The sequence below is a fragment of the Canis lupus genome, chromosome 1, assembly GCF_011100685.1.
Source record: "Canis lupus familiaris isolate Mischka breed German Shepherd chromosome 1, alternate assembly UU_Cfam_GSD_1.0, whole genome shotgun sequence".
In the NCBI taxonomy this organism is placed as follows: Eukaryota; Metazoa; Chordata; class Mammalia; order Carnivora; family Canidae; genus Canis; species Canis lupus.
In genome coordinates, this window is record NC_049222.1 from 49,591,751 (window position 1) to 49,616,908 (window position 25,158).

At 49.4% G+C, this 25,158-nt stretch overlaps 2 protein-coding genes across 8 annotated transcripts; both read left to right on the top strand.

Moving 5' to 3' along the window:
• The first annotated feature begins 403 nt into the window (after positions 1 to 403).
• Positions 404 to 5,270, top strand: MRPL18 (mitochondrial ribosomal protein L18). Of its 3 annotated transcripts, none has more exons than XM_038526491.1 (4): positions 404 to 618; positions 861 to 1,047; positions 4,141 to 4,201; positions 4,858 to 5,270. In XM_038526491.1, exons 1-4 carry the CDS (start codon positions 525 to 527, stop codon positions 4,927 to 4,929), a joined length of 414 nt encoding a protein of 137 aa, XP_038382419.1. In that variant the 5' UTR covers positions 404 to 524; the 3' UTR covers positions 4,930 to 5,270. The 3 variants fall into 3 exon arrangements, with proteins under 3 accessions (XP_038382419.1, XP_038382418.1, XP_038382417.1); XM_038526490.1 differs by having other exon boundaries at positions 405 to 618; positions 4,141 to 4,372; positions 4,844 to 5,270; XM_038526489.1 differs by having other exon boundaries at positions 407 to 618; positions 4,141 to 4,372.
• Positions 5,271 to 6,756: 1,486 nt separating this feature from the next.
• On the top strand, positions 6,757 to 24,941 carry PNLDC1 (PARN like, ribonuclease domain containing 1). 5 transcript variants are annotated; one of them, XR_005353761.1, is made up of 19 exons: positions 6,757 to 6,890; positions 7,280 to 7,337; positions 7,589 to 7,662; positions 8,695 to 8,734; positions 9,464 to 9,587; positions 9,750 to 9,838; positions 11,397 to 11,545; positions 13,094 to 13,170; positions 13,354 to 13,497; positions 13,932 to 14,001; positions 15,535 to 15,620; positions 17,230 to 17,285; positions 20,272 to 20,336; positions 20,766 to 20,819; positions 21,032 to 21,074; positions 22,555 to 22,654; positions 22,958 to 23,051; positions 23,249 to 23,347; positions 24,451 to 24,941. XR_005353761.1 is itself a non-coding variant. In XM_038526492.1 (19 exons), the coding sequence occupies exons 1-19, from the start codon at positions 6,815 to 6,817 to the stop codon at positions 24,512 to 24,514; spliced, it is 1,644 nt and encodes a 547-aa protein (XP_038382420.1). In that variant the 5' UTR covers positions 6,757 to 6,814; the 3' UTR covers positions 24,515 to 24,941. The 5 variants fall into 5 exon arrangements, 3 of the variants coding, with proteins under 3 accessions (XP_038382420.1, XP_038382421.1, XP_038382422.1); XR_005353762.1 differs by having other exon boundaries at positions 22,555 to 22,621; XM_038526492.1 differs by having other exon boundaries at positions 22,958 to 23,133.
• The last annotated feature ends 217 nt before the right edge of the window (positions 24,942 to 25,158 follow it).

Below are 25,158 nucleotides of genomic sequence, written 5' to 3' on the forward strand. Positions count from 1 at the left end.
TGGGGGCCTGAACCTGGGTGGGACGGGCCAAGTGCTTTCTACGAGGAAAATGGCCACCACGGTTTCTGGAGAGAAACTGCATCTTGCGCTGCGCCGGTTCCTCCCGTTGCCCAGCGGGGCCGTGTGTGGATCTGACCGCGGTCGGCAGACGCTTTGCGACCGCAGGACCAAATAAGGCAACGTGAAGTTACGGGTGCCTCGCGCCTGCCGGTCCGGCGAGACGCCGCCCGCGACCTAGCGAGCTGCGCCCCGCCCCCCGCGCGGTGCTGCGAGGTGGTTGGCGGGCTCCAGCGTAGCGTGCGCCTCTGCGTGGGCAGTGATTGGAGGAGCCGAGGTGACTGATCGCTCCGTCGGCCACTCGGCGACCCGGCTCGCCAGTTCCGGGCGGAGGCGTCGGTGACCCCGGGGAACCCCGGGGAACCAGTTCTCCCTGAGTCAACATGGCTGCGGCCGGCGAGCGGCTGGGACGCCGGTGAGGGGAGGACGTGAGGCTTTTCCGAGGCGTAGCCCGCGATCCCTCAGCGATGGCGCTCCGCTCGCGGTTCTGGGAGTGCCTGTCGGTTTGCAGAAACCCCGGGAATTCCCATTTCTCTCAGACGACTCCTCGGGGGCTGCACAGTAAGTGTGCACATGCAAGTCGTGTTTTGTAGTCCACCCCGCCGAGCAGCTTACGGGCCGACAGCGCTGTGACGACAGTACTAGGACCTGTGATGACTGCGTCCCGTGACCAGACTTCCCTCCCTCCCTCCCTCCCGGGGAGCGAGGATTCGGGGAGTGGACGGGGATAGCGGTTGGGCCTTATTCCCGTTTTGTCCGTGTGTGTCAGTTTTTAAGATACGCGTGGTGGTTCCCGTTCTTAGGGTGTGGGGTCGCAGCGCTGTCAACGAGTGCCGAGCCCGCGGCGAAGCCTGAAGTGGACCCTGTGGAAAACGCAGCCGTCGCCCCAGAGTTCACCAACCGGAACCCCCGCAACCTGGAGCTCCTAGGTGTGGCCAGGAAAGAGCGGGGTTGGGGGACAACCTGGCCCTCCCGGGAGTTCTGGCACAGGTAACTGCGGCGGCCGGTTAGCCGACCGACGGAGCAGTGCACGCTGCCCTGCAAAGCGTTCCTCAGCTCAGTCCACAGGCCGGATACTTGTGGCGATTCTCTTCTCGGGAAACCGCCGTTTGGTGGTGGAGGAGGGTTCAGTGGCCGGGGGCGGGGACACAAACCAACAATAATGGAAGTAAATAAATGAATGTCAGGGAGAAAATTTAAAGAGGATGATGTGAGGTTGGGGAGCCTGGGTGCCTGCTAAGGCCCCTTCTGAAAGATAAGGTAACCTGCCGAGAAGAGCACTCCCAGCAGAAGAAACGGCTGGGGTGGGTGGGAATGGGAATCCTTTCCTAAGGACTATATAAAATCGTAACAGGAAGTTAGAGTCATAACTATGATATATTCATTCCACAAACATTAGGCCTATGGCACTTCATAGGCATTGTGCTAGATGCAGGAGATGCAAAGAAAGTAGATTTCATCCTTGTTAGCAAAAATTTTAGGTTTTGTTTTGGAAGATGGAATAGGGATAATAAAATTTTACGATTGCTGTGATGCGTTTTTACTTAGTGTTCATAGGAGGAGTCAAAGAAAGGGAGTAGGTAGGTCACTTTTGAAATAATTTGGATCTTAAGTCTAAAATTCTTTTGAAACCCAACCGTTTCAACTTAATATTTGGACCATCTAAATAGAGATGTATTTTCCCACTTTTTTAATTTCCTATCTGCTATATTCACATTATCATCAGTATGGAATTTTGGCATATTATAGTGGGAAGTGACCTCAGAGAAGATGAGTCCTGTGCCTTTGTTGGACAAAGGTTCAACAAATGGTTTAACATACAGATCAGCAAACGATGGCCAATGGGCCAAAGTTGGCTTGCAAACTAAAAATTTCTTTTTTAAAGTGTGAAAACAAATTTCAAAAAATAATATTTTGTGACGTGAAAATTATATAAAATTCAGATTTCATTATCCACAAAGAAATTTTTTTTTTAATTTTTATTTATTTATGATAGTCAGAGAGAGAGAGAGGCAGAGACACAAGCAGAGGGAGAAGCAGGCTCCATGCACCGGGAGCCCGACATGGGATTTGATCCTGGGTCCCCAGGATCGCGCCCCAGGCCAAAGGCAGGCGCTAAACCGCTGCACCACCCAGGGTTCCCCACAAAGAAAATTTTATTGTAACATACCACCACTCATTCTCACCTGGCTGTTCTAGTGTTAACTGTGGCTGAGTTGAGCAGTTGCAAGAGACCCTACGGCTTATAAAGCTTAAAGTATTTACTATCTGAGACTTTAGGGAAAAGGATTGTTGACCCTTGATTAAGAAATTGTGATTTTTCACTAGGGCTTCCAGCAAAACCAGGTGTAGAACCCACATTTCTCAATCTAGTGCTTTTTCTGCTGTTTCACACTAAGAATCCTAGTGTGATCTCTAATTTTAGTGTTTTCTTTAACGTGAGCTTAATTTTTAAACGTGTAATATAAACATATGCTATAAAATCCAAAGGGGGGATAGTTTGTGTATCCTTTTAGAGAGAATTTGTGTATACCGGTATAAACTTATAGTTTTAAATTACAAATCTTAGCACACCATGTACACTGTTATTCATCTGAATCCTCTCCGCTCCCTTCAAAATACATCTTGGAAATCCTTTATGGTGTTTAGGAACATTAATTCTGGGGCCAAAACCCTGGACTGAAGTCCTAGCTCCATTACTTACCATTAGTTGTGATCTTGTTAAAGTTTCTAAACCTTTCTGTGTCAGTTTCTGTGGCCTTAAAAAAAAAAAAAAAAGATTATGGGCAGCCCTGATGGCTCAGCGGTTTAGCACCGCCTTCAGCCCAGGGCCTGATCCTGGAGATGCAGGATTGAGTCCTGCATTGGGCTTCTTGCATGGAGCCTGCTTCTCCCTCTGTGTCTCTGCCTCTCTCTCTTTCTGTGTCTCTCATGAATAAATAAAGAAAATCTTTAAAAAAAGAGAGATTATTTTGAAACATGAGCTATCCCAGTAAACAAGACCGTGCCTGACATAGTAGGCACTCAATAAATGGTCAGCAGCATTCTTTCTGGTAACTATAGAATACCACTGCATGGATGTTTTAGTTAGCTAGCTCCATACTGATGATTACCTTAGTGATCCAAACCATGTTGCAATGAATTGCGTATGCATCTCATCAGTGACCTGAGTGTATTTTCATGGGCCTAAGTATTAATATTTTGTTTCTGGGAATAGTCTGTTCAAATCATTTGCCTACTAAGTTAGTGGGGGTTTTTTATTGAGAGGAGGCTTTTTACAAATGGAAATTAGTCCTTTGTATAATATGTGTTTTAAGTATTTTTTGTTTCTTGCTTGCCTTTTGACTTCAGTTTACTGTTTTTTAAACTGTAGAAAACTGTTTTTTCTTTATAAAAGCTGGATGATATGGTTTGATGTCCTATTTAAATAGGCTTACCCTGAGATTATTAAAAAAAAATCCTGCTTGCTAGTATTCCTGTTTCAGTTTTTAATTTAAACCTTTGATTGCTCTTTTATTTATTTTGGTGTTAGCTGGAAAGTAGAAGCGTAGAATAAGTATATCCTTCCTCATTGGAAAGTCATAACTTATAGCTCTGCCTCCTCGAATCCTTTTTTGAAGTAGATGTTATATAATAATTCTCACATCTGGGATCCCTGGGTGGCGCAGCGGTTTAGTGCCTGCCTTTGGCCCAGGGCGCGATCCTGGAGACCTGGGATCGAGTCCCATGTCGGGCTCCCGGTGCATGGAGCCTGCTTCTCCCTCTGCCTATGTCTCTGCCTCTCTCTCTCTCTCTCTCTCTCTCTCTCTATCATAAATAAATAAAAATTAAAAAAAAATAATTCTCACATCTCAGAAATATCAAATTACTCCTGGATATTTGAGGTTAAGTGGAAGTGTTTGATTTATTGAGGATATTGTCATAAAGACAGGAAAAATACTTTTCCCAAGTAAAATCCAGGTTAACTGTGTTGAAGTAAACAAATTGAACATAGCGTTCTAGAGAAATATGGAGGCGTTTATTCACCTGAGGCCTTTTATCTTTAAGATTGTTTTGATTTGATTCTGTTCTCATCTCATTTAGGTTGCGAGTTATAAAGACTCAGCATCACGTAGAAGCACTCGTTGAGCATCGCAACGGCAAGGTCGTGGTTTCAGCATCTACTCGGGAATGGGCTATTAAAAAGCACCTTTATAGCACCAGAAATGTGGTGGCCTGTGAGAGTATAGGACGAGTGCTGGCAGAGCGATGCTTAGAGGCAGGGATCAACTTCATGGTCTACCAACCCACTCCTTGGGAGGCAGCCTCAGACTCGGTATTTTGGTTTTTGTACTTATTTAAAAGGTAATTAATTCTTGACAACAGGTGCTTACGTAGTAACAATAGTTGCATTTATCAAGTTCTTTCCATGTAGCACATGTTGAGGTGGGAATGAGGTTGACATGCCTGACCTCATTCCATCCTCATTGCCCAGAGGGTCAAGATTAGTATTCCCAAGTCACCTGAGGCAGGCTTGTCCAGAGTCAGTCCAGGGTCACTGATTCTATCGCTGCAATGACCACCACTTTGCTTCCCCGTTCAGGTTAACATCTTGTCTGTATGATGAAACACTAGTAATCTTGGACATCTACAGTTTCTTATCTGTGTCATTATTAAGATCACTTTCTGGAAAACCAGTGTGGGCTTGGAAGTTAGCAAGGAACAAATCGGCTGTTTTATTTCTCTTGGGAAGTGAACTGTTTATTATCAGCTTACTTGTGCTGACTTAATCTTTTCCCTTTTATGGATCTTCAAAACCAGATGAAACGACTACAGAATGCCATGACAGAAGGCGGTGTGGTGCTGCAGGAGCCTCGGAGAATCTATGAATGAAATAGCATTGTTCCAAACGGGGAACTAGGAAGCTGTGAGGTGCTACGTCCTTCAGAAGAGAGCATCTGGAAGAAGGGCCAGCTGGGAAGTTTTGTACAATCCCGTAACAGTGTGGAACATTACTGTAGTTAAGTTAACTACATTACTGTAGTTAACATCACTCCCTCCTCCCCTTAGGTCTGTTTTCGGGGTTGGGTGGCGGTGGTTAAATCGAAGGCTAAATTCTTCCCCTCTCTTGGACAGGAGAGAATTATCTGGGAAAAGCGGTTGCCAATTATAATTAACTTTCAAAGGACAAGTTAAATGTTTATAAGTTAATGAATAAAGGCATATTATGAGCACTTTGTGGTTACGTGAAGTTTTCTTTGCCTTTGAGCTCACTGTGGCAAGAGTATACATAGGAAGTTTGTGCAAACTAATTGTTACCACGTCCAGCTCATAGTGGGTGATCTCAAAAAATGGTATTTGTTGCTGCTTAGGGTTTGGGCCTTTTCTTAAAATAGGAAATGCTCTATCCATCAATTTACTATTAACAGTCTTAGTGCTATGAAGATAAAAGGGGCAGAGTGGGACCTTAGTTGGGCTCCTGAACTCTGACATGCAAAACGAGTTGTGAAAGAAGAAAGGAATGCAGTGAAAAACTGTAAGTGGAAGTGGAAAGGAGCAGGATTGGTGTTGCTAAATTTGCTTTGAAGTCAGGGTTTGTGGAATTGGAGGTGAAGCTTGAAATCATGTTAATCTAAGATGAAACTGGGCTAGGTGGGAATCATGGCAGCTCTCTACAGGAGTCGATTAAATCAAAGTAACTATTTTTGGCTATTTAAGACCGGTGTGAAGAGAAGACCTGTAAGTAGTTAAGGTGGCTTCTAGAGTACTTCCCAATTTTAAACATGTATCCCAATTATGTATTCATACAGAAGTGAAGTAACATTACTATTTATAATCTGAGTGTTGGATATTTTTAAAAGATATGTATGTACCATTTTTTCAAAGTATGCTTGGTTCTGAGAGGCCTTCAGGATGCAGTGACTCAGTGGCCCCTTTGTGATCAGTAACTACCCCAAGTGGGGACATTTAAAAATGTATAATATAGGTCTAATATTTTCTTCCCTCATCTTAAAAGACTGGAGCATCTCACTTTGAAGACTGTGGTTGTAGAAGGCTTCTCAAAATAGGTCTGGTGTTCAGAGGAGGACGTAAAGACCAAAAACTGGACTAGTATTTTTGGAATCCGCAGTGACAAAAACAGGGTTCACCTGGAAGTGACCTAGGGTTTTTCCTGCAAGGAATAGGATTGTCCTAGATCATCTCTGCACCAAAGATTCTCCAAGTTTGATAGGCAGTTCCTGAGGGCCTTTGTGGCAAGTTTGAGAGACTGTGTTCTAAATGATGAGCCAGAAAAAGTGAAGAAAATGATAGGATGGGGTGGCGGAGATTCAGGCACAGCTCACTATGGGCCACGTGCAAGGACGCGCTGATATAAACGGGACAAGGTGCGGCCCCCTGCCCCCGCGCTGCCCCAGCTGCGGTGATTACCTACTCACCGAAGTTCCTTCAGGTGCCCTCCGGGCATTATTTTCACCTACCACCCCTCTCAATACCCTGGGTCTACCTAGGTGACTCACCTTCGGGCCACCGCAGAGCCATCTTTGCGGCGCCCGCCGGAGGGCTGGGCTCTGGCTGCGAAGGCGGGGGCTCCGGCAGCCCCGCGGGTTGGCGAGGTGTGTGTGTGTGGGGGGGGGGGGGGTGGAAACACCTGGGGGCGGGCAGGTGGGGGCACGCGGCCAATCAGGAGCGAGCCCCTTAAGGCGGCGGCGCGGCGGAAGCGCGTGAAGAGAGTGGCAGCACGTGGCCGCACCGGCGCCCTGGGCCGAGCTGCGTGGCCATGGACGTGGGCGCCGACGAGTTCGAGCAGAGCCTCCCTCTGCTGCAGGAGCTGGTCCTGGGCGCCGACTTCGTGGGTGAGGCGCGGGAGGCGGCGGAGGCCGCGGCTCGGGTGGGCCGGGTGGGGGAGGGGCGCGGCCCAGCGGGGACGGGCGCGGGGACGGGCGCGGGGACGGGCACCAGGCCGCGGGAGGCGCCCAGAGGGCCTCGGAGGGCGGGGGGATTCCTTCCCCTGCCTGGGCCCCCGGGCCCCAGTGCGGCCCCAGCAGAGCAGAGCCCGTGGGGTGAGTGGCCCGCCTTGTCCTCGCTTTGGCTTTCTGCTTCTCGTCTTGACCCCGCCTGGCCTCTGATCCCGGACGGTGAGCCGGATACGTTTGCCACCTGCAGCCTTTACGGCAGGAAGAGCTGGCAATGGTCTGCGTCCGGGGACCTTTGTCTTCCTTTATTTTTCTTTTTTGGCCTGCAGGTCTGGACATCGAGTTCACGGGCCTTCGCTCCAACCTGTCCCGGCCCCAACAGATCAGGTAAAGCCAGAGCTGCCTTCCAGCTGAGCTAGGGAGGTGTGCTCACCTGCGCCCTGCTGCCTGTGACTCTGGCACCTCCCTGCTCTTTGGCAGCAGTCACCGTGTGGGCAGTGAGGGGGCAGGACAGCACTTTGAGGGGTAGAGGGCCTGGGGACCCGGCCTTTGCCCCCAGTAGTAACAGGGTGCTGAGCCAGCAGGTGCCTCCGGCCCTCTCCCTGCCTGGGCACTGAGATGCCTGTGTTTTTCCACAGTCTTTTTGACTTGCCCTCGGAATGGTATCTGAAGACCCGCCACAGTGTTCAGCAGTTCACCATCTGTCAGATTGGTGAGTGTGCTCTTCAGCTGTTTGTAAGGAGTTAATAAAGGAGGTGTTTGTATCATCTCCGTAATTCCCACTGGTTACAAACGGCCTGGACTCCTTTCAGAGAGCCTGGCTATTGTTTCACGTGATTGTTTCGTTTTGGGCTGTGTTGTGCCTGCAGGGGCCAACGCTGTGGAACAAGCAGAAACTGAATTTAGCAGCTTCGTTGCCATGCCTTACGGTTAATCAACGTTAAGGAGGCTTTACCATCATTCAAGGGAAGACCTGTAGGAATTTTGTTTACAGAAAACTTATAGAAACAAGGTTGTGTTATAAACATCTTGTCCGCAGCCTGGTTTGTTTTTTTTTTTTTTTTCCAATAATGGGGCTTAGAGATATTTCAATATCAGCATAAACAGACCTCCATTTTTAACTATGTGACTCCCTAGTCTTACAAAGTGAATGCATCAATTGACTCAGTCTCCTGATGATGCATATTAGGATACTCTGTGTGTGATAGAACAAGCTGTATTAATTATCTTGGTTTGTATATATGTGTTCGGTATACCCCCAGCAGATTTTACTGACGCCTGTTTTTTCTGTGAATGATGCACATCTGTGTGTGTGCTCTATCCTTTTTCTCTGCTATTGTTCTATTGTGGTGTTTTTCATAATTATAAGACCTCTGTGAAAAGTATACAAAACAAATAAGTAGGTTTCTGTTGTCTTCCTCTACTTTGAAGCCTTCTTCATTTTGTGCAGGGTCTGTTTAACAGTATGGACAGTTTAAAGCCATTAAGTGTATAAATCTCTGATTTTAAAACTAGAAAAAATGTCAATATTCTGTGCATGAAAAACCCCTTGATGTTCTATTGTAGTATTTTCGGTATGAGTTACAGCTTGACAGTTCTCCTGTTTCCAGTCTAAGAGATGATCTTATTCTAAAGCATACACAATATCCCTAGGTGCAAAGTACTGGTCAAAATGTTGCCTTTCTGAAGCTCACTTCAGATAGGTTTTCTTTGGTATTCATTTCCTCTGTGCTCGTTCTTCTAGGATTGTCCGTGTTTTCCAGTATTGAAGGAGAATCAAACAAGTAAGTATGAAGACCTTTTGCAAAGCACCCGGCACTTGCCCACTAATCTTCACCTGCTGCCCTCCACCTCCTGCCTCAGGGTCTGAACCACTTGGGCCCCGGATGTTCCACAGTCTTCTTGCCCTTCTACCTGCTTCTGTGCCCTCTTACCCCACTGTCCTCTGCGGCTTCTGGCTCTTCCAAGTCTCTCTTGGCCCAGCATCTTTTCTGGGGCCTTTCCCAGCACTGAGCCCCCGCCCCGCCCCCCGCCCGTTTCTGCACCTGTGCCTCAGGGGAGCAGTTAACATGGTGTCCTAGTGAGGGTGACCTGGTTCCTGGGCACCGTCAGAGAGCGTGCCACACGGTAGGCTCGGGATGGGGAGTAGACCCTTCCCAGGGGGCAGGATCTCTGCCTTTTCCCTCTGGACCCAGAGCCAGGCAGGAGTACTAGGAACAGCCAACATTCAAACACTCCTCGAATGAAAGGAGGAGCCTGCTCCAAGTCTGCACTGTGAGTTAGAATTTTTTAAGATTTTTTATCCATGAGAGACACACAGAGAGGCAGAGACACAGGCAGGAGGAGAAACAGGCTCCCTGTGGGGAACCTGATGCGAGACTCAATCCCAGGATCCAGGATCATGACCTGAGTCAAAGGCAAATGCTCAACCACTGAGCCACCCAGGTGTCCCTTGTGAGCTAGAATTTTAAAGACCGTTTTGGCTTTTCCTTATGTTTATTTTTTTCTCATAGGTATGTAGCCCATTCATGTAACTTCTTTCTCTTCCCTACGACATTTGGGATTTTGGATTCCGAATTCTCTTTCCAGGCTTCTAGTGTTCAGTTTCTGAATCAGTATGGCTTCGACTATAACAAGGTATGGCAGCAGAGGAGGGCAAGGGGAAGGTTGGAAAAGTTCTTTGGTCCAGGTGGGCGGAGTCCCATTTGCCTTCCATGTGACCTGGACGAGGATGGTTTCTTTCCCCTCTGCTCCTGTGTGTAGAGGCTGCCTCCACTTGTCTCCTTGTCCCCTGTCTAGTTTCTCAAAAATGGGATCCCCTATATGAATGAAGAGCAGGAGAAGAAAATCAAACACAACATCCTGACTGGGAACTGGAGAGTTCGCAGGTAGAGCCTGTTTCTCCAGGTGCTTTGGGGATAGGGGTAGGGGTGGGGGCGGGGGTGTCTCTTGTCTCTGTCACCGGCGTTCTTCTGTGTTTCCTGTGGGTTAGCGTGCTGGCGCCGGGGTACGGTGACCTCACGCCAGCACCTTTAGCTGAGTGGCTTTGGCAGCACACAATCAGCCAGACACCGCAGCTCCGAGTCCTGGCGGTCCTGTTCTCTCATCTCAGATGAGAGCTGTCTTACTGCATTGAGGACGATCTTTAATGTCTAAAAGTGAAGGGGGGAAAAGAGAAAACACAGACTCTTAACTCTACGTCCTCAAATGAAAAAGCAGGAACTTCATTCCAGTGCTGCAGGGGGAGAAGCAGGTTGTATTGGACTCACTCTGGGATGTTACACTGGCCTTCAGTGTGACCTTGGGGAGTAAATCACAGGTGACCATGCCAGTCACGTACCTTCGCCTGGACATCCTGCCCCATGTTCCTGAATTTGTGCACTCCTGAAGGCGGGGTCTCAGCCTTTTCTCTTTACCCCTCGAGGCCACTTGTCCTACTTAAAACCCAATACTGCTGTAGACAGGGCCAGGAGTGATGGCGTGATAGCATCGTGTGGTCACCTGGGCCCCAGGAAGACATGCTGGCAGAGTTGGATGGAGCTGAACTAGTCCTTTCAGCTCTTTGAGCTTTCGATTCTTTACCTTTATCAGGACAGGGTTAAAGTACCCTGATTTTTAGCTCTGGAATGTTGTAACTTGAATACTGGGTCCAGAAAACCATGTATTAGTAGAGGTTTTTTTTTGTTTTGTTTTAAGTAGGCTCTATGCCTGATGTGGGGCTTGAACTCAACCCCAAGATCAAGAGTCTTGTATTCCACTGAATGAGCCAGCCAAGTGCCCGTGGAAGTTTTTGTTTTTTTCTGAAATTCTTATTCTTGGCTTTTCATATAAAAATGTAGCTTTTTTTAATTTAAGATTTTGAGAGAGAGCACACGAGCAAGGGGAGGAGCAGAGGGAGGGGGAGACACAGGCTCCCCACTGAGCAGGGAGCCTGATGTGGGACTTGGTCCCAGGATTCTGGGATCATGACCTGAGCTGAAGGCAGATGCTTCACCGACCGAGCTACCCAGGCACCCGAAAATGTAGCTTTTTGTAAGAGAAGAACTATTTGAATTTTTAACGTTCTGTTATTTTCAAATGTTGGAGAAAAGTCTTTCCTCATCTCAAAATAACATCGTGTTCTTACGTTTCTAACATAGGAGAAGACGTGCTTACCAAAGTTCCTGTCTTTTCCTTATTTCACCAGATGGTGCTTTTTCACCCCAAACGCTGAATTAAGCAGACAGGCCTCACAGTAGTGCTTAGTGCTGGCTAGCTCCCATGCAGGAGAAAGGGATGGGACCTTCTCCTGCGAATGTATGGGAGAGTATGGGCCGAGTGGTTGGCGCTTTCTTGTAGAACAAGACTCAGAAAATATAGTCTTATTTGGATCTATTTTTTTGCTGAGTTGGCAGTGTTAAGACTGGAGTCCTCCAAAACTGCTGTCACATTAACTCTGCTTTTAAGGTTCTGGTGGTTTTCTGCAGCATCCCACTCTCATGTGCCCACTTTCAGTTCTCTGGATAAAGACCAGATCAAGGTGGTGATTGATGAGGTGACACGGTGGCTGGATTTGGCTGAGGAGGGCGACTGGATGACTCTCCCCGGTATCGCTGGTAGGCTGTCCCCCAGCCTGGGGTGTTGGGGCTGGTGACTGTTGGGTGCAGGGGTTGGGGGGAGCATACACTCTGCTCCCTGTGGGGAGTGTATGTTCTGGGCACCGGCTCAGCAGGTGAATTGTCGTTGGGGTTAAAGCTCTGACCTCAACTCAGAAGCTTGAGGTTTTCTGACCCATTTGGAGTTGTTTGTGTGTGTGTGTGTGTGTTTTAATTTTATTTACTTGAGAGAGGGCACATAAGTGGAGGGGGTGCAGGAGAGGCAGAGGGAGATGGAGAAGCAGGCTCCCCACTGAGCAGGGAGCCTGATAAGGGGCCTCGATCCGAGGATCATGACCCAAGCTGAAGGCAGACATTTAACTGACTGAGCCCCCCAGGCGCCCCTATTTTGAGTTTTCAGACTGAAGTCCAGCTCTGTTTAGAGTCGTCTTTTTCATCCCAATCCTGAGAGTCCTGTGGGGCTCTCTTGTTCATCTCTGCATTTTCTTCCCCTCATGGCACAGTGTAGAATCACAATGAACATACCCTGGATTAGTGGTTCTCAGGCCTGGCCTGTGACACCTCCTCCCAACCCCAGGGTCTCCAACCCTTTCCCTGGGCGTCCACAAGTTCGAAAGTATTTCAGAATCTCACTGGCCGTTGTCACTGTGCCTTTGCAGGAATAGTAGCCAGTGAAGCACTGGTGGGTAACCCTGCCAGCACCTCGGCACAGTGCTGACTGTGGTTATTTCAATTTGGGTATTTTCAGCCATTTTGTCAAGTGAGAAAAGCAAACCTGTCACTTGCAGAAAAAGAACTCACAGAATTTGCTAGTGATAAAATTTGAGCTTTCAATCAGAAACTAAAATTCTGGGAAACTTGGCTCTGCCACCAGGAGTTTGACAGCTTGCCAATACCGAGACCTTTCTGATGGTCGGTGGCCACATGTGCAAGTGTCTCTTGTTGATAGCGTTTAACGAAATGTGTGAACTTCAGGAGACTCGAGTACCTCCACAAACCAGTATCTTTCACGTAACCAATGCATGAGATTACAAAACCATGGGCAGCGATATAATGGGTTTATTACATTTGTAAAGATTTTATTTATGTGAGAGAGCACGAGTGGGGAGAAGGGGAAACCGGGATCCCAGGACCCCGGGATCATAACCTGAGCCGAAGGCAGATGCTTAACCGACTGAGCCCTTGGGCTTGTTATTTTATTTAATTTATTTATTTTTCTGGGCTTGTTATTTTAAAAGAGAACTCTTTATGTTGTTTACCGCACGCTGTTCTAACGTGCTAAGTGTCAAAAGCTATCACCTACGCCCCCTTCCCCCCCCCGCCGGCCACAAAGGCCCATCGGGGTACTCCATCTCAGAGTGGCCCTGAAGTAAACTTCAAGAATGGATGTGGATGTGAATGCTGTGCTGTCCTGTCATGGGGCTCCTGGGCTTAGGCACACCTCCGCGCTGCCTCTCCGTTGGCTCTATGCATCTCTCAACTCCTCCTGAGGAAGCTAGACTGCCGTCTGTGATGGTTCTATGCGAGCCTCATGTCTCCTTGCCACAGGCTTCCAGGCCTTTGAGGTCCAGTTGGTGCTGAGGCAGGCCCTCCCTGACATCTGGACGGTCCTGAGAGACCAGGGGGTGAGTTCCTACCTGCGAGCAGGCTGTCTCAGTGGCCCCATTTTCTCTCATCCCACCAAATCTGGCCTCTGAAAGGCTTTCTTTCTTTCGTCTTTTCCCCTTCTCCTCGTGAGATGAACCACTTCTTTGGCTTTGTTCCCAGGAACCCAGGATTCAGAGAACTTGTCTCTACTTTTGTCTCAGATTATAGTAAAAAAAGTGAGTAAACAACACCGCTGGTATCTTGAGAACACCTCCTGTGATCGAGAGAGCTGTTGGAAGGAGAAGATTCTTCTCTCTGCGAGGGGCTTCTCGGTGTTTTTCCAGATGCTGGTGAAAGCCCAGAAGGTAGGCAAGAAAAATCTCTTCTCTTGCTCTCTAGCAGTCCTTTGTATTCCTTGAGATAAGTGGTTCTTTCTTGTCCATAACTGGCTTTCTGGATCTAGCCTTGCTTCCCCTAAACTGATGAGTTAAGCTGGGACAGAGGGTCCGCATAAAACACTGTGGTTCTTTTCCGCTGTTACATACACGGCTGCTTCACTACTAGCTGACCTAGAACTGCTGGGGGAACCTTGTTTCATTCAGAGCCCCAGCGTGGACCCTGTCCCACATCCTCCTACACCCTGCTTGTCGTCCTGGCCGTGGAGCGGTTGCGTCGAGTGTCATGAGGGTGGGGTGAAAGATCACAGTGGGTTCTAAAGCCACCCCTTCTGTGAGAGGGTGTTCACCTAGGATGTCTGTTCTTACACCTCTTCTGTGCACCTGTCGATTCGTCCAAGTAGCCCCTAGTGGGCCACAACATGATGATGGACCTGCTGCATCTCCACGAGAAGTTCTTCAGGCCGCTCCCAGGTACGGGTACACCTTCCGTTCCCTTTCCGGGCTTCTCTCGACCCTTGCAGGGGGCTTGGGTCCAGAGTGCTCCTGCAGTAGCCCTGACATGCACTGCTCCCCACGACTTGGTGGGCTTCTGCAGAGTTCCAGCACATCTGTCCTTGTTGCCATCCTCCCAGAGGGGAAGCCAGGTGACTGATTTTTCTGGCAGGAAAGCTTACATTTGACTTGATCCTCTGATCCCCATTATGGAAATTGTCCCTTATTCTCATATATAACCTTGCAAAATCAGAAATGGGAGCAGGAGGGAAGCTGCCTTCAATCTCAGCTATAATCCTAACACTTGGCTTTTTCCTCTGAGTTCTCACAAATTAGGTCGCACTACATAGTTGATGGTATGTTTGGCTGTTTGGCTCTCCCCACCACCACCCCACTTACCCAAAGCATGTATGTCATTCACTCAATAAATGCCAATTCGGTGGCTGTGTGGCCTTGTTTTATGGCTGGACCGTGCTTTTCTATGACTGATGCCCTTGCTTGGATATACAACCGTGTAGTGCTGCTGTTAAAGCACGGACTTGAGAGCCATGCTTGGGTCCTCATTCCACCCCTGTTACCTGTGTGAGCTCCAGCAAGCTACTTTCTCCATTTCCTTGCCCATAAAATTGAGGGTAAAAATAGAACCAACATCCTGATACAGGGATTAAATGAAGTCCTGTACACTATCTAGACAAGGAGGGCAAGATGGTGCTAAGATTTCCCCAAGAAATGTATTGATAAAACACCTTACTTTGAGCATACTAAGAAAATTGGGGGAGGAGTAGGGGTAAAATTAATAAGCATTCACCAGAAGAGCTAAGACAAGATTTCTAGGAGAACCAGAGCTGGGTAAGGAAAGGTCGGGGAACATGGCCTGGCCCTGTGAGAGCGCGAGGAGGTGTGGGCTGGAGATGAGTCATGAGTTGAGCCGTCCTCCTACGTTGTAGGAAATCACAGGTAGATGCCTAAAACTGGAGAAATTGGCAGCAGCATGGTGCTGCCCGTTGAGAGATCTGGGAACAAACACCCAGAGAAAAGGAATGGAAAGTGTGTGGGGAGTGGGAAGAGGAGAGCAAGGCTTGGTGTTGGTTGGTTTCGCAACAAACCTCTTTAAACTATATGCAGGTAGGCCTTTGATCTGAATATAATTTTTAGTTGACTTTTCTTGAATCTTCTCTGAACAGTCCCTTACAAATGACAATTTCATATCTGCCTTTCCAATAGCATTTCTTTCTCCTTTTTTTTTTTTTTCCCCGTTGGCTAAAACCTTGCAAACTACATTAATGTTGACCATAGAAAATATCCTGAATTTAATAGTCATTGGCTTTCACCACCACGAATGGTGATGGCAGGTTGGTTTGAGATCTGTCAATTCTTAATGATTAAGAGCAGGGATGTTTTTAATTCTCGTTTTGTTTGCTTTATTTGTTAGCGTTGGTGACAAGTTAGATTGGAGAATCTTCTTCCCCATTTTTACCAACGTACCCTCTTTTGTCTGGTCTTTCCCTTTAGAAAGCTATGATCAATTTAAGTTGAATATCCACAACCTATTTCCCATTCTCATTGACACCAAGAATGTGACCAAGGACATCTGGAAGGTAATGAACGGGACTGCTTTGGGTTAAGGAGTGCTTTGTCCCAGTCACACTTCACTTTGTCTCTTTCTAAAAGTTTTTCCTGGAACCCTTCTCTATTTTACCACCAATATTGGCTTCATTTGTATTTTATTTTATTTTTTCATTTGTATTTTAGCGTTGGGTTATCCTATTAGCTTCCGAGTTTATTTTTCCTTCAAGTTCTCATGTTTTTTTTTTGTTTGTTTTTTTTTTTTTTAAATTTATTTATTCATGATAGTCACAGAGAGAGGGAGAGGCAGAGACACAGGCAGAGGGAGAAGCAGGCTCCATGCACCGGGAGCCCGACGTGGGATTCGATCCCGGGTCTCCAGGATCACGCCCTGGGCCAAAGGCAGGCGCCAAACCGCTGCGCCACCCAGGGATCCCAAGTTCTCATGTTTTGAATGAGTTCTCTTTAGCTTGTCTGATCTAAATAAGCATGTCATGGAACAGCTTGTTCTAGAGCTTGATATGAGTGATGAGTATTTGCAGCCAACTTCAAGAGCATCAGGATGGAGGAGGTTCTGAAAAATCTTTACTGAGCCATAAGGTCATGAGTTTTCCACCCTGAGCACATTAGTCACCTGGGAAACCAAGTCCTGACACCTGGGTCCCACCACCAGCTTCCTGTGGTTTAGAGGGATGGGCGAGTGTTTTAAAAGCTCCCAGATGGCTTCTGTTGTGCAGTTAGGGCGTGAACTACACCTGGAGAAGGGACCCACCAGCTAGCTTAAATGTTTCTTAGAAATTAAACTGAAGAACAGAGAAGAGGAGTCAGATCAGCATTTTTTTTTTTTTTTAAGATTTTATTTATTCATGAGAGATACCCAGAGAGACCGGCAGAGACCTAGGCAGAGGGCGAAGCAGGCTGTCTGCAGGGAGCCCGATGCAGAACTCTGTTCTAGGATCCTGGGATTACGATCTGAGCCGAAGGCAGACATTCAACCACTGAGCCACCCAGGTGTCCCTCAGATCAACATTTAAAAGCCTCAAGCTGGTCACTTAAGATGAATTACTCAATAAGGGAGCCACAGAAATGGCACTGGGTTACTTGGTACATCTTTGCCTGGAGCTGTGTTCACTACTTGCACCTCACCAGTTCCTAGCTCTTAACACGCTAATGTGATGTTGTCTGTGTCCATGTGGTGGAGTCCTAGGGTGAAGCAGAGAGGATGTGGGCTGATCTGAGGGGACCGTGTGTACCCTTTGCCACACAAGAGTTGATGAGCTCTAAGGCAACCTGGAGTTCCCCAAGGCTTGCTAGTTCTCAAAGCACCTGGTGTTCTACATGTATGTCCTTGGCCATGGCCGGGAGCCTTGGAGGCATACATTTATGGAACCTCTTAAACACTTGTCTTTGAAGGAAGGTAGTAGTTGTTGCCATTCTTCTAGTTTAGGTCTTTGGGTACTTTCTAGGAAACCCAAGATTAGTAGGTGCCCAGATATCAAAGAATAAGGAGATTTAAGTTTGAATAGAAAGAGGGGCTTATAGGGATTATTTTCTAGGTTCTTTAATGGCCATTTGGTAATCCTCAAAGTAGATAACAAAAGCACAAGTTTTATCTCCCTGATTTGTTTTCCATAATTTTAGGAACTGAATTTTCCAAGAGTTTCAAACCTTTCAGAAGTTTATGAAGTCCTAAACAGGTAAGGAATTTTTTTTTTTTTTTTTTTTTTTTAAAAAGCAGTGCAGGGATTCTCAGTCCAGGGCAGGGGGAATTTTATTCTCCAGGACATGGCTGCAGTGTTGAGACTTTGGATTGGTATCTGCTGAGTAGAGGCACAGGACAGCCCCCCACAGCAGAGGATTCTCCAGCCCGAAATGTTCTAGTGCTGAGGTTAACCCTGTCTAGAGGGCCAGGAATCCAGTAAAATACCTACGGCTGATGGATTATGTGATTTTTTTTTTTTTTTTTTTTTTTTTTTTTTAAGATTTTTAAAAATTTATTTATGAGAGACAGAGAGGCAGAGACACAGGTAGAGGGAGAAGCAGGCTCCACGCAGAGAGCCTGATGTGGAACACGATCTTGGGACCCTGGGATCCTGACCTGAGCTGAAAGCAGACACTCAACCACTGAGCCACCCAGGCATCCCAAAATATTGATACTTCCTTTTTTTAAAAAAAAAGATTTTATATATTTATTCATGAGAAAGACACAGAGCGAGAGGCAGAGATACAGGCAGAGGGAGAAGCAGGCTCCATGCAGGGAGCCCGATGCAGGACTTGATCCCAGGACCCCAGGATCATGCCCTGAGCCAAAGGCAGACGCTCAACTGCTGAGCCACCCAAGTGTCCCTACGTGGTGGTTTCTGTTGGCCACGGTTTAATTTCTTTTGATTGGTTTCTGATTACTGGAGATAATCTCCATGAGATCAGGCTCGTCTCCTTTCATCTGATGGTGGTTCTCCTGGGCCCACAGCAGAGCTGGTAGATGTGCCCCCAAGCATTTGAGTGAATGAACGACCTCAGTACTAGGGACGACCCTGATCTTTCTGTAGGAGAAGCAGCTCCCACCTCCCTTCCTGGCCTTGACCCACTGTGGCCTGGGTGCAAGTTGGTGGGGACACAGGGCCTGGGAACCCAAGGGTGTAGGGGCAGCTCACCTCCTTCTGCCCCAGCTGGGAGGACTAGCACCCAGAGCAGCGGTGGGGAGAGTGCCACATTGCGGCAGCTGAAAGTGGCACCTTTTTGAGAGGTGATCAGATCTGTGCCTCTGTTGGTGGCTGTCTTCTGACCACCCCTTGCTGTGCCATGCCTGGGCACTGGGTCCTCCAGCGGCGCCCATGGTCTAGTTACAGGAAGACAGTAAGAGGCCCTATGCGGGGAGTCTCCGCTCCCTCCCTGCCCTCCAGTGTTGTCTTTTTAAGAGTCTCTCCTGCCAGCCTGCACATGTGAGCGCCGCCTGTATGCAGGGCGGGGTGAGAGGGTGCTCTACATAGCCTTGGCCCACGGAGGTCGGGTTCTCTTCCTTCATGAACCTTGTTCTTGCCAGCTTGCTGGGTGCAGGCTCTGCCATGGTCGCAGCCGAGGGGCCGATGTGTGTGAGGTGCATGGTGTATGACCCACCCTCTGGTGCCTGGCACTCCCAGCCTCTCCCCTCCCAGGCCTTCCCTAAGATCCTTTCCCAGATTTCTGGTGGGTTTTTAATTTTTTTAATCCATTCTTCCTGGGGTCTTGTTCTTCCACCCACCCCTTTAGTTCCTTCAGGGCGGCTCCCCAGCCCTCCTCTTGCTCATGACCATGTCCCTGGGTGACTGAATCCACTTCCTCAGCTTCCACTGCCACCACCTGTGACTGTTGAGACCCCCAGGGCCCCTTCGCTTGCCCCCTGTCTGGTGGCCCTTCCTACCCGCATGGCCACAAACCACTTTTAACCTGCTCTGTTCTTGGCCCTCAAGCCCACCTCTGTGCCTGAGGCAACCCCTGCTAGGTCCTCTGGCCCCAGGCCCATGTGCATGTGGGAGGCTCTACTGGAAATGCCTAGGCTCTGAACTGAGACTCCTCAGGTTCAAGGTCTGGCTTTGCCACCCAGTGGCTTGTGAGCAACCTCTAGAGAATGACTGAATCTCTCTGGGCCTCTGTCTTCCCGCCTGTGACCCGAGTAAGTGGCCACGGGAAACCCACAGGTGGCAGTAGAGGTGAACAGCTCACATGCAGGGAAGGACTAGGGTCCCTACCTGTGCAGTGTTGGTGTTGGCGGCTGGCATGGTAGCCAGTGGCCCTAAACCAAATGGGCACACACCTGAGACAGAAGCTGGCAGTTCTGAGGTGCTTGGCACTGACCCATGTTGAGAGGCTTTGTTGGAAAACCAAGGGAAGTTTTCCTCGTGGAGTGCCCCCACCTGTGCCTGAGCCGGGCCAGGCCAGCCACTCCTAGTCGGCTGACGCCCTGAGCATGCCTGGAGGCTTTCTCGTGTGCCCTTCCTCTGTATGCCTAGCATCCCTGCCTTCGCCCCGTCCTCTCTCATTGCAGGCATGCAACCTGTGGGCATCTCAGGGCCTGTCTGGCTCGTTTCCCATCGACACTGGTGTGATCTTTTAAAACATGAATCACCTGGGCTGTGTTTCTGGGCTGTCTTCCCCATGTTTCTGAAAGGGCTTTCCATACCCCCTCACCTCTCCTCCCCGATCATCCGAGCTCTTTTCCTGGCCCCTGCCCTTCCCATGGGGGCTTTGGCCACACTTAATGCCTCAGTGGCACTGTTTGGGCCTTGCTGCCTTTGCCTGTTCTCCATGTTCAACTTGCCGGACACCTCTTTGTGCCTCCAACCGTATGAGTTCCTGTGGTTCAGGACTCCTGGGGTGCTGCTGCGGTAGTGGGACCAGCTCCCAACCTGCCCTTTAGACTACAGGGTAGTTCCAGGCAGAGCTGATGCCAAGTGTATCAGGCTCGGTGCATGGCAGTTGCTCAGAGTGAGTGACCCAGCTGCAGCCTCTGGCACATCTGCCCGATTGCCTGGTTACCAAGACCCTACCTCCCCCCCCCACTCCTGGGTTTGTGCCTTTTTGTTCTTTTTAGAAAGGCACCCCAGTCTCTAGGACCCTTTTATTTTTATTGACTTAACGTGGTGTGGAGAGCCCAAGAAGGGCTTATTTGCAGTGACTGTTCCTTACGCTGCTTTTCTCTACTAGTGACTTGAATCCTACCAAAAATTCTGGGCCAGTGGTTATTCATGCAAGCAAGTGTGAAAAATACGGTATGTTCCTGTGAGTGTATGCTGCTCCATGGTTGGCAAAGTATTGAGGTGCCAGGGATGAGGCCTCGCCTCTCCTGATCAGGGGCAGGTGTGTGGGAAGGTCACATGGGGTGCTCTATGTCTCCCCTCTGCCTTATGAAGGAGCCATCCTGGAAGGGATCGTAACTCCTGGGGGTCCTCTGCCCCCTTTGACATGTGGCTGGCTTGCTGGGCGGCGGGAGCCCACGGTGAAGACAGGCGGGGAGAAGCACACACACCTCTCTGGAGGAATGATGGGTGCTGGTGGTGTGTGCTTGGCCGGTGCAGGTGTGGAGCTGGGTGGGGAAGAGATTCCTCGTCCAGGCCGTGTTCTGATGGTGGCTCCATGCGCGCTCGCTCTCTCTCTCTCTCTCTCTCTCTCTCTCTCTCTCTCTCTCTCTCTCTCTTCAGTTGAGACCAAGTACCCCCATGAGGCCGCCTATGACGCCTTCCTCTGTGGATCAGGTGAGAGTTGCTTTCCTCTGCAAGGGGGCTCCTGCTTTACTTGTGGTAATCTCCCACCATCCTGAGGGTCTCCGTTTATTTCCAGGTGGGTTGCACGTAACGGACACAAAGCAGGAGTTGGCATATTTTGAGGAGGTGATCCGGTTGAGCCTGGACGTGTGTTACATCTCTAGCTTTTCTCTCTCCCCCCCCCCCCCCCCCCCCACCACCAGTTCTTCTGAAAGTGGCACACTTGCTCCTATGGAGAGTACACAGGTGAGCGTTCCTTCCTTTCGTCCTGTTCCCGGAACAGTGGCCGCATTCTGAGCCCTCGCTGTAAGCTAAGACCTCCTGGCTCCTCTGGCTCTCCCAAAGACGGGGGGAGGCAGTATCATTGGGCAGGGATGGTCCCTGACTGGGCAGCAGCTCCCCCACCCCCCCACCCTACCCCGTGGAGGATGGCCTTCCCTGCTGGTCCTGGGCCCTCGTCTCCACTTTGGGATCGTTCACGTGCCAGGAGGCCAAGGGAGGGAGGTCAGCTGCAGGTCCCCGCACCTGCCTCAGTGCTTCCCAGTGTAGTATGCTGGCTTTATTACCCACCTGGTTCTCCTAACTGCATAAATCACAGGTAGGAGGACGGAGTGTTCTGGTCAATGAATGGCACCTCCTTGGGGCCTGTACAGGCTGGGGAGAAGGGGAGCTGCTTGGAATAAGGGCTGTAGGGAAGAGCTTCTTAACCCCAAGTTGGCATCGTAAATGCATTTCCCCATGGCAGCAGCATTCTTGATTCCTATGGCACCAGGCTCCTAGGACACCGATGCCACACTTGAAATATGTGTTCTGAAAAAAAAAAAAAAGAAATATGTGTTCTGTAGCCCCGTCCTTGGTGTATGCATTTGATAAGTAGGAATTAGGCCTGGTGGAGGAGCTAATCAAAATTGTAGCAGGGTCTTTGAGGCTGACTTGAAACCTTTTCTGACTAAGAAAACTAATAATCATGGACTAATTTAACTTTGGTACTGCCTGCATTTGCCCATTTTAGTAATGGCTGTTATGCATAGAAATACTCTATGACCTGTTGACGTGAGGCTGATAGCTTGAATAAGAAGTCTGTCCCCACCCCCTCCCCTTACTCTTTCCTTTGACAGCATCTGAGTGCTGACTGGGGAGGTACATGCATGCAAGACAGTGAAGGCTGCTAATGGCAGGGGAGCCCCATCGTGCCCTGCACCTGGGTGCCTTACAGCCTTTTGCTCTGAACCTCATGACTTAAAAACCCTCCTAGGTTTAGAGAAGTTCTATAGTGGCCTGGGGCCTGCCTGGCTCCAAGGCTTGTGCTTCTCCACGGACCTGTGCTCAGATGTGTGGTTGTATCTGGATGGAGGTAGGGCATAGTAGAATGACGGCTGAGGGGCGGCCATTAGGAATCAAGGGTGATGTCCTGTCAAGTGCACCTCTGGACCATGGCCTCTCACTAATTCTCTGAGCCCATTGCTAACATTTGTCAAGGAATTCTTACCAAAAGTGTCACCAACAGGCAGTGACCACCTGGAAGCCCTGCTTTGATTTGGGCCCTGGAGAGAACTTTGTGAGATTGGTTGGTGGGGGAAGCACGGTGATTTGGAGGGAGGAGGGGGAAGAGTGATCCGAGGCGGCCCCTTCCTCTGTTCCATCAGCGGACTCTTAGCTGTGGCTGAGGACCTGTGCTTGATCGCTGCTCTGCCTGAATGCTCTGGGGTTTTCTCTGTCCCTACAGTGCTGGTCCCATGCCTGAGCCCTCCTTTTCTCTCTACCTTGACGTGCTGGCTCCCTATGTGAACCAGGTGAATCTTATCCGAGCTGGGGTCCCTAAGATTGTGAGTAGCCTTTCTTTTGTTCCTTTCCCCTACTCAGAGGCATGTGCTGGGAAGCAGCCTGGTTTCCTGGGGGATATCTCAGAGGTGGTCTGATGACGACCAAAAACCAGAGTGAAGAGGGATGCTTCCACCCCGATAGGCTTGTTCTTTCCTTGTCTTCCTGCGCAAACCAATGCGGATGTGTACATTCCTTCCATCCCCCTCCCAGTCCACACAGGACATCTTGTAGCCTCAGGATTTTCAAACCAGGTAGTTTGTCAGTGGGAATTTCAGAAAATCTCTGTTCTTCTCCCTGTCTTCTAGAACTTTTCTGGTCCAGATTGCCCCAGTATCCGGCCTCCCATCCTCCTCCTGCGTGTCCGTAGGTGGCCTGGGGTCAGCGAGCAGCAAGTCTATCGTGAGTTTCAGAATGTCTGCAAGTTTGATGTGCGGCGCCTCTCACGGAGCCAGTTCCTGCTCTTGACCAATAAGTTTAAGGAGTAGGTGCCTTGGCCTCCAGCCTGTCCTTGGGCCCCACAGCCTCTGTCTCCTAGTGGTCTCTTGGGGCAGCAGGTCTGATACTTGCATGCCTGACCTGAGAACTCCTCTTGGCAGCGCTCGGAGCATCCTGAAGGAGTACAGGGGCCACCCCACCCTGCAAGTCTCCCTGTACCGATACTGGAGACACTCCCCGAACATCAACTGCTTGTTACAGTAAGTGACCAGGACCAAGGCCGCCTTTCGGACTAAGACTACAATGTTGGTGGGCTCTGCATGGAGTGGAGTTCACTAGCTAGTGTGTGTTATGAAGGGGTCATTGACAAGTATGGTGACCTGAGTGTCGTTCGGTAACACCGGGCAAGCATTTATTAAACATCTGCTATATTGGGTACTATTGTGGGTTCTAGGTTGCATCAGCCAATAAAACAAAATCCCTGTTCTCTTGGAACTCACCCTCCAGCGGGAGGTAACTGTGAACAAGTGAATTATAGATCAGGTGACAAGTGTGTGGCAAAAACAAGAGCAGGTCAGAAGGTGGGAGTAGGGGGCTAGAGGGGGGCTGCCGGTGAGGGAGTAGATGGGAACCCCATTAAAGTCTTAAAGGATGTGAGGGAATGAGCCCGGCAGAGCTCTGGGGGAGACTGCCTGGGTGTGGGGCCGAGGCTCTTGGGTGGGGAAATGTCTGGTGTGCCAAGGGGCAATGAGGAGACCACGGAGAGGGGCTGGAGAGGTTTGTGGGCCTGGGCTGTTGGGAGGAGCTGTGGGCGGCCAGGTGAGGTGCTCTGTGTGAGGCAGGCTGCAGAGGGCCAGGGAGGTGGTCGGGAAACCAGGCAGGCATCCTGTCCAGTTGGGCTTGGACTGCGTTGGTGGCAGAGTGGGGTGCTGAGGCGGGATCATGGGCAGCCTGGAGCAGGGTCGAGTTTGGGTTTTCAGCCTGCGTGACACAGATGGAATTGCTCTATGAGGGTTTTGGCTGCTGGTTAAGAGCCTTATCTGTAGAAAACCACATGCTTGGAGAAAAATGTTTGGCTATCTTTTCCATCTGTCAACCTTTGATGTAAATCACCAGGAAAATGACTTGTCTGCATGTGTCTTGGGCCATTCTGCCCTGGAGTCAGAAGTTCATGTGGGGAGAAGGATGGGAAGATGGGGATGTTTGGGTGAGCGGGGCCGGGCCTGCGCGTCTGTCCTCTGGACCTGCCTGTCTGTCCTCTGGACCTGCCTGTCTGTCCTCTGGACCTGCCTGTCTGTCCTCTGGACCTGCCTGTTCTCACACGGCTGTCGGTGGAGCCGCTGACCTGCTCTCTGTCTTGCAGGGTCTGTGGTGTGGTCACTACCTGGGCTCTCCTGGCGCTTCTCCTCGGAAGACCTGGCCCCTGAGTGCAGCCTGCAGCCCCTGTCCTATCTCTGCACCAACCTGGGACAGCCAGCCGGGTTTTTTTTTTTTTTTTTTTTCTTTGTGGGTTTTGTTTGTATAAATCATATTTTACATGTAGACCGATCTGTGAGGTCCTTATGAGAAGCTTTGTTCTGAATGTGAAATACTGTAATGATCATCAACGATAAAGAAATCCTTAGATGTGGCACTTTGGTGGCCAGAACTTTTCTTTCTGTAAATGGGGAGATGTTCCCACCCCTGGGAATTTAGGCTAGACCCCACCCCACCCCCAGAGGGTCTCCTGCACAGACCATGAGCATGGGAGCTGGACAGCAGGTGAACCAAAGACTACGTTATTTCTGGGAGAGAAAGTTTTGGCCGATAGGCCATTTCCCAGTTGGGAACCTCTACCAGCCTGAGTTTAGTAAAGAGGCAAAAAAAAAAAAAAAAAAAAAAATGAAGCTAAGTGTCTATATGTATTTGTGATGTTTTTTTGAAGATTTGAGAGAGAGATTGGAAGCACGAGTGGAGTGGAGGGCTGATGGGGAGGAGAGGGAGAAGCAGGCTCCCTGCTGAGCAGGGAACTGGATGTGGGGCTCTATCCCAGGACTCTGGGGTCATGACCTCAGCCAAAGGCAGATGGCCA

What these genes read in the sequence shown, in the direction of transcription:
- PNLDC1 (XM_038526492.1), top strand. Translation starts at nt 6,815, where the DNA reads ATGGACGTGGGCGCCGACGAGTTCGAGCAGAGCCTCCCTCTGCTGCAG. An exon ending in TCCCGGCCCCAACAGATCAG is followed by an intron (nt 7,338 to 7,588) that starts GTAAAGCCAGAG and finishes GTTTTTCCACAG; the next exon opens with TCTTTTTGACTTGCCCTCGG. An exon ending in GTTCACCATCTGTCAGATTG is followed by an intron (nt 7,663 to 8,694) that starts GTGAGTGTGCTC and finishes TCGTTCTTCTAG; the next exon opens with GATTGTCCGTGTTTTCCAGT.
- MRPL18 (XM_038526489.1), top strand. Translation starts at nt 525, where the DNA reads ATGGCGCTCCGCTCGCGGTTCTGGGAGTGCCTGTCGGTTTGCAGAAAC. An exon ending in TCCCGGGAGTTCTGGCACAG is followed by an intron (nt 1,048 to 4,140) that starts GTAACTGCGGCG and finishes CATCTCATTTAG; the next exon opens with GTTGCGAGTTATAAAGACTC. An exon ending in GGGAGGCAGCCTCAGACTCG is followed by an intron (nt 4,373 to 4,857) that starts GTATTTTGGTTT and finishes CTTCAAAACCAG; the next exon opens with ATGAAACGACTACAGAATGC.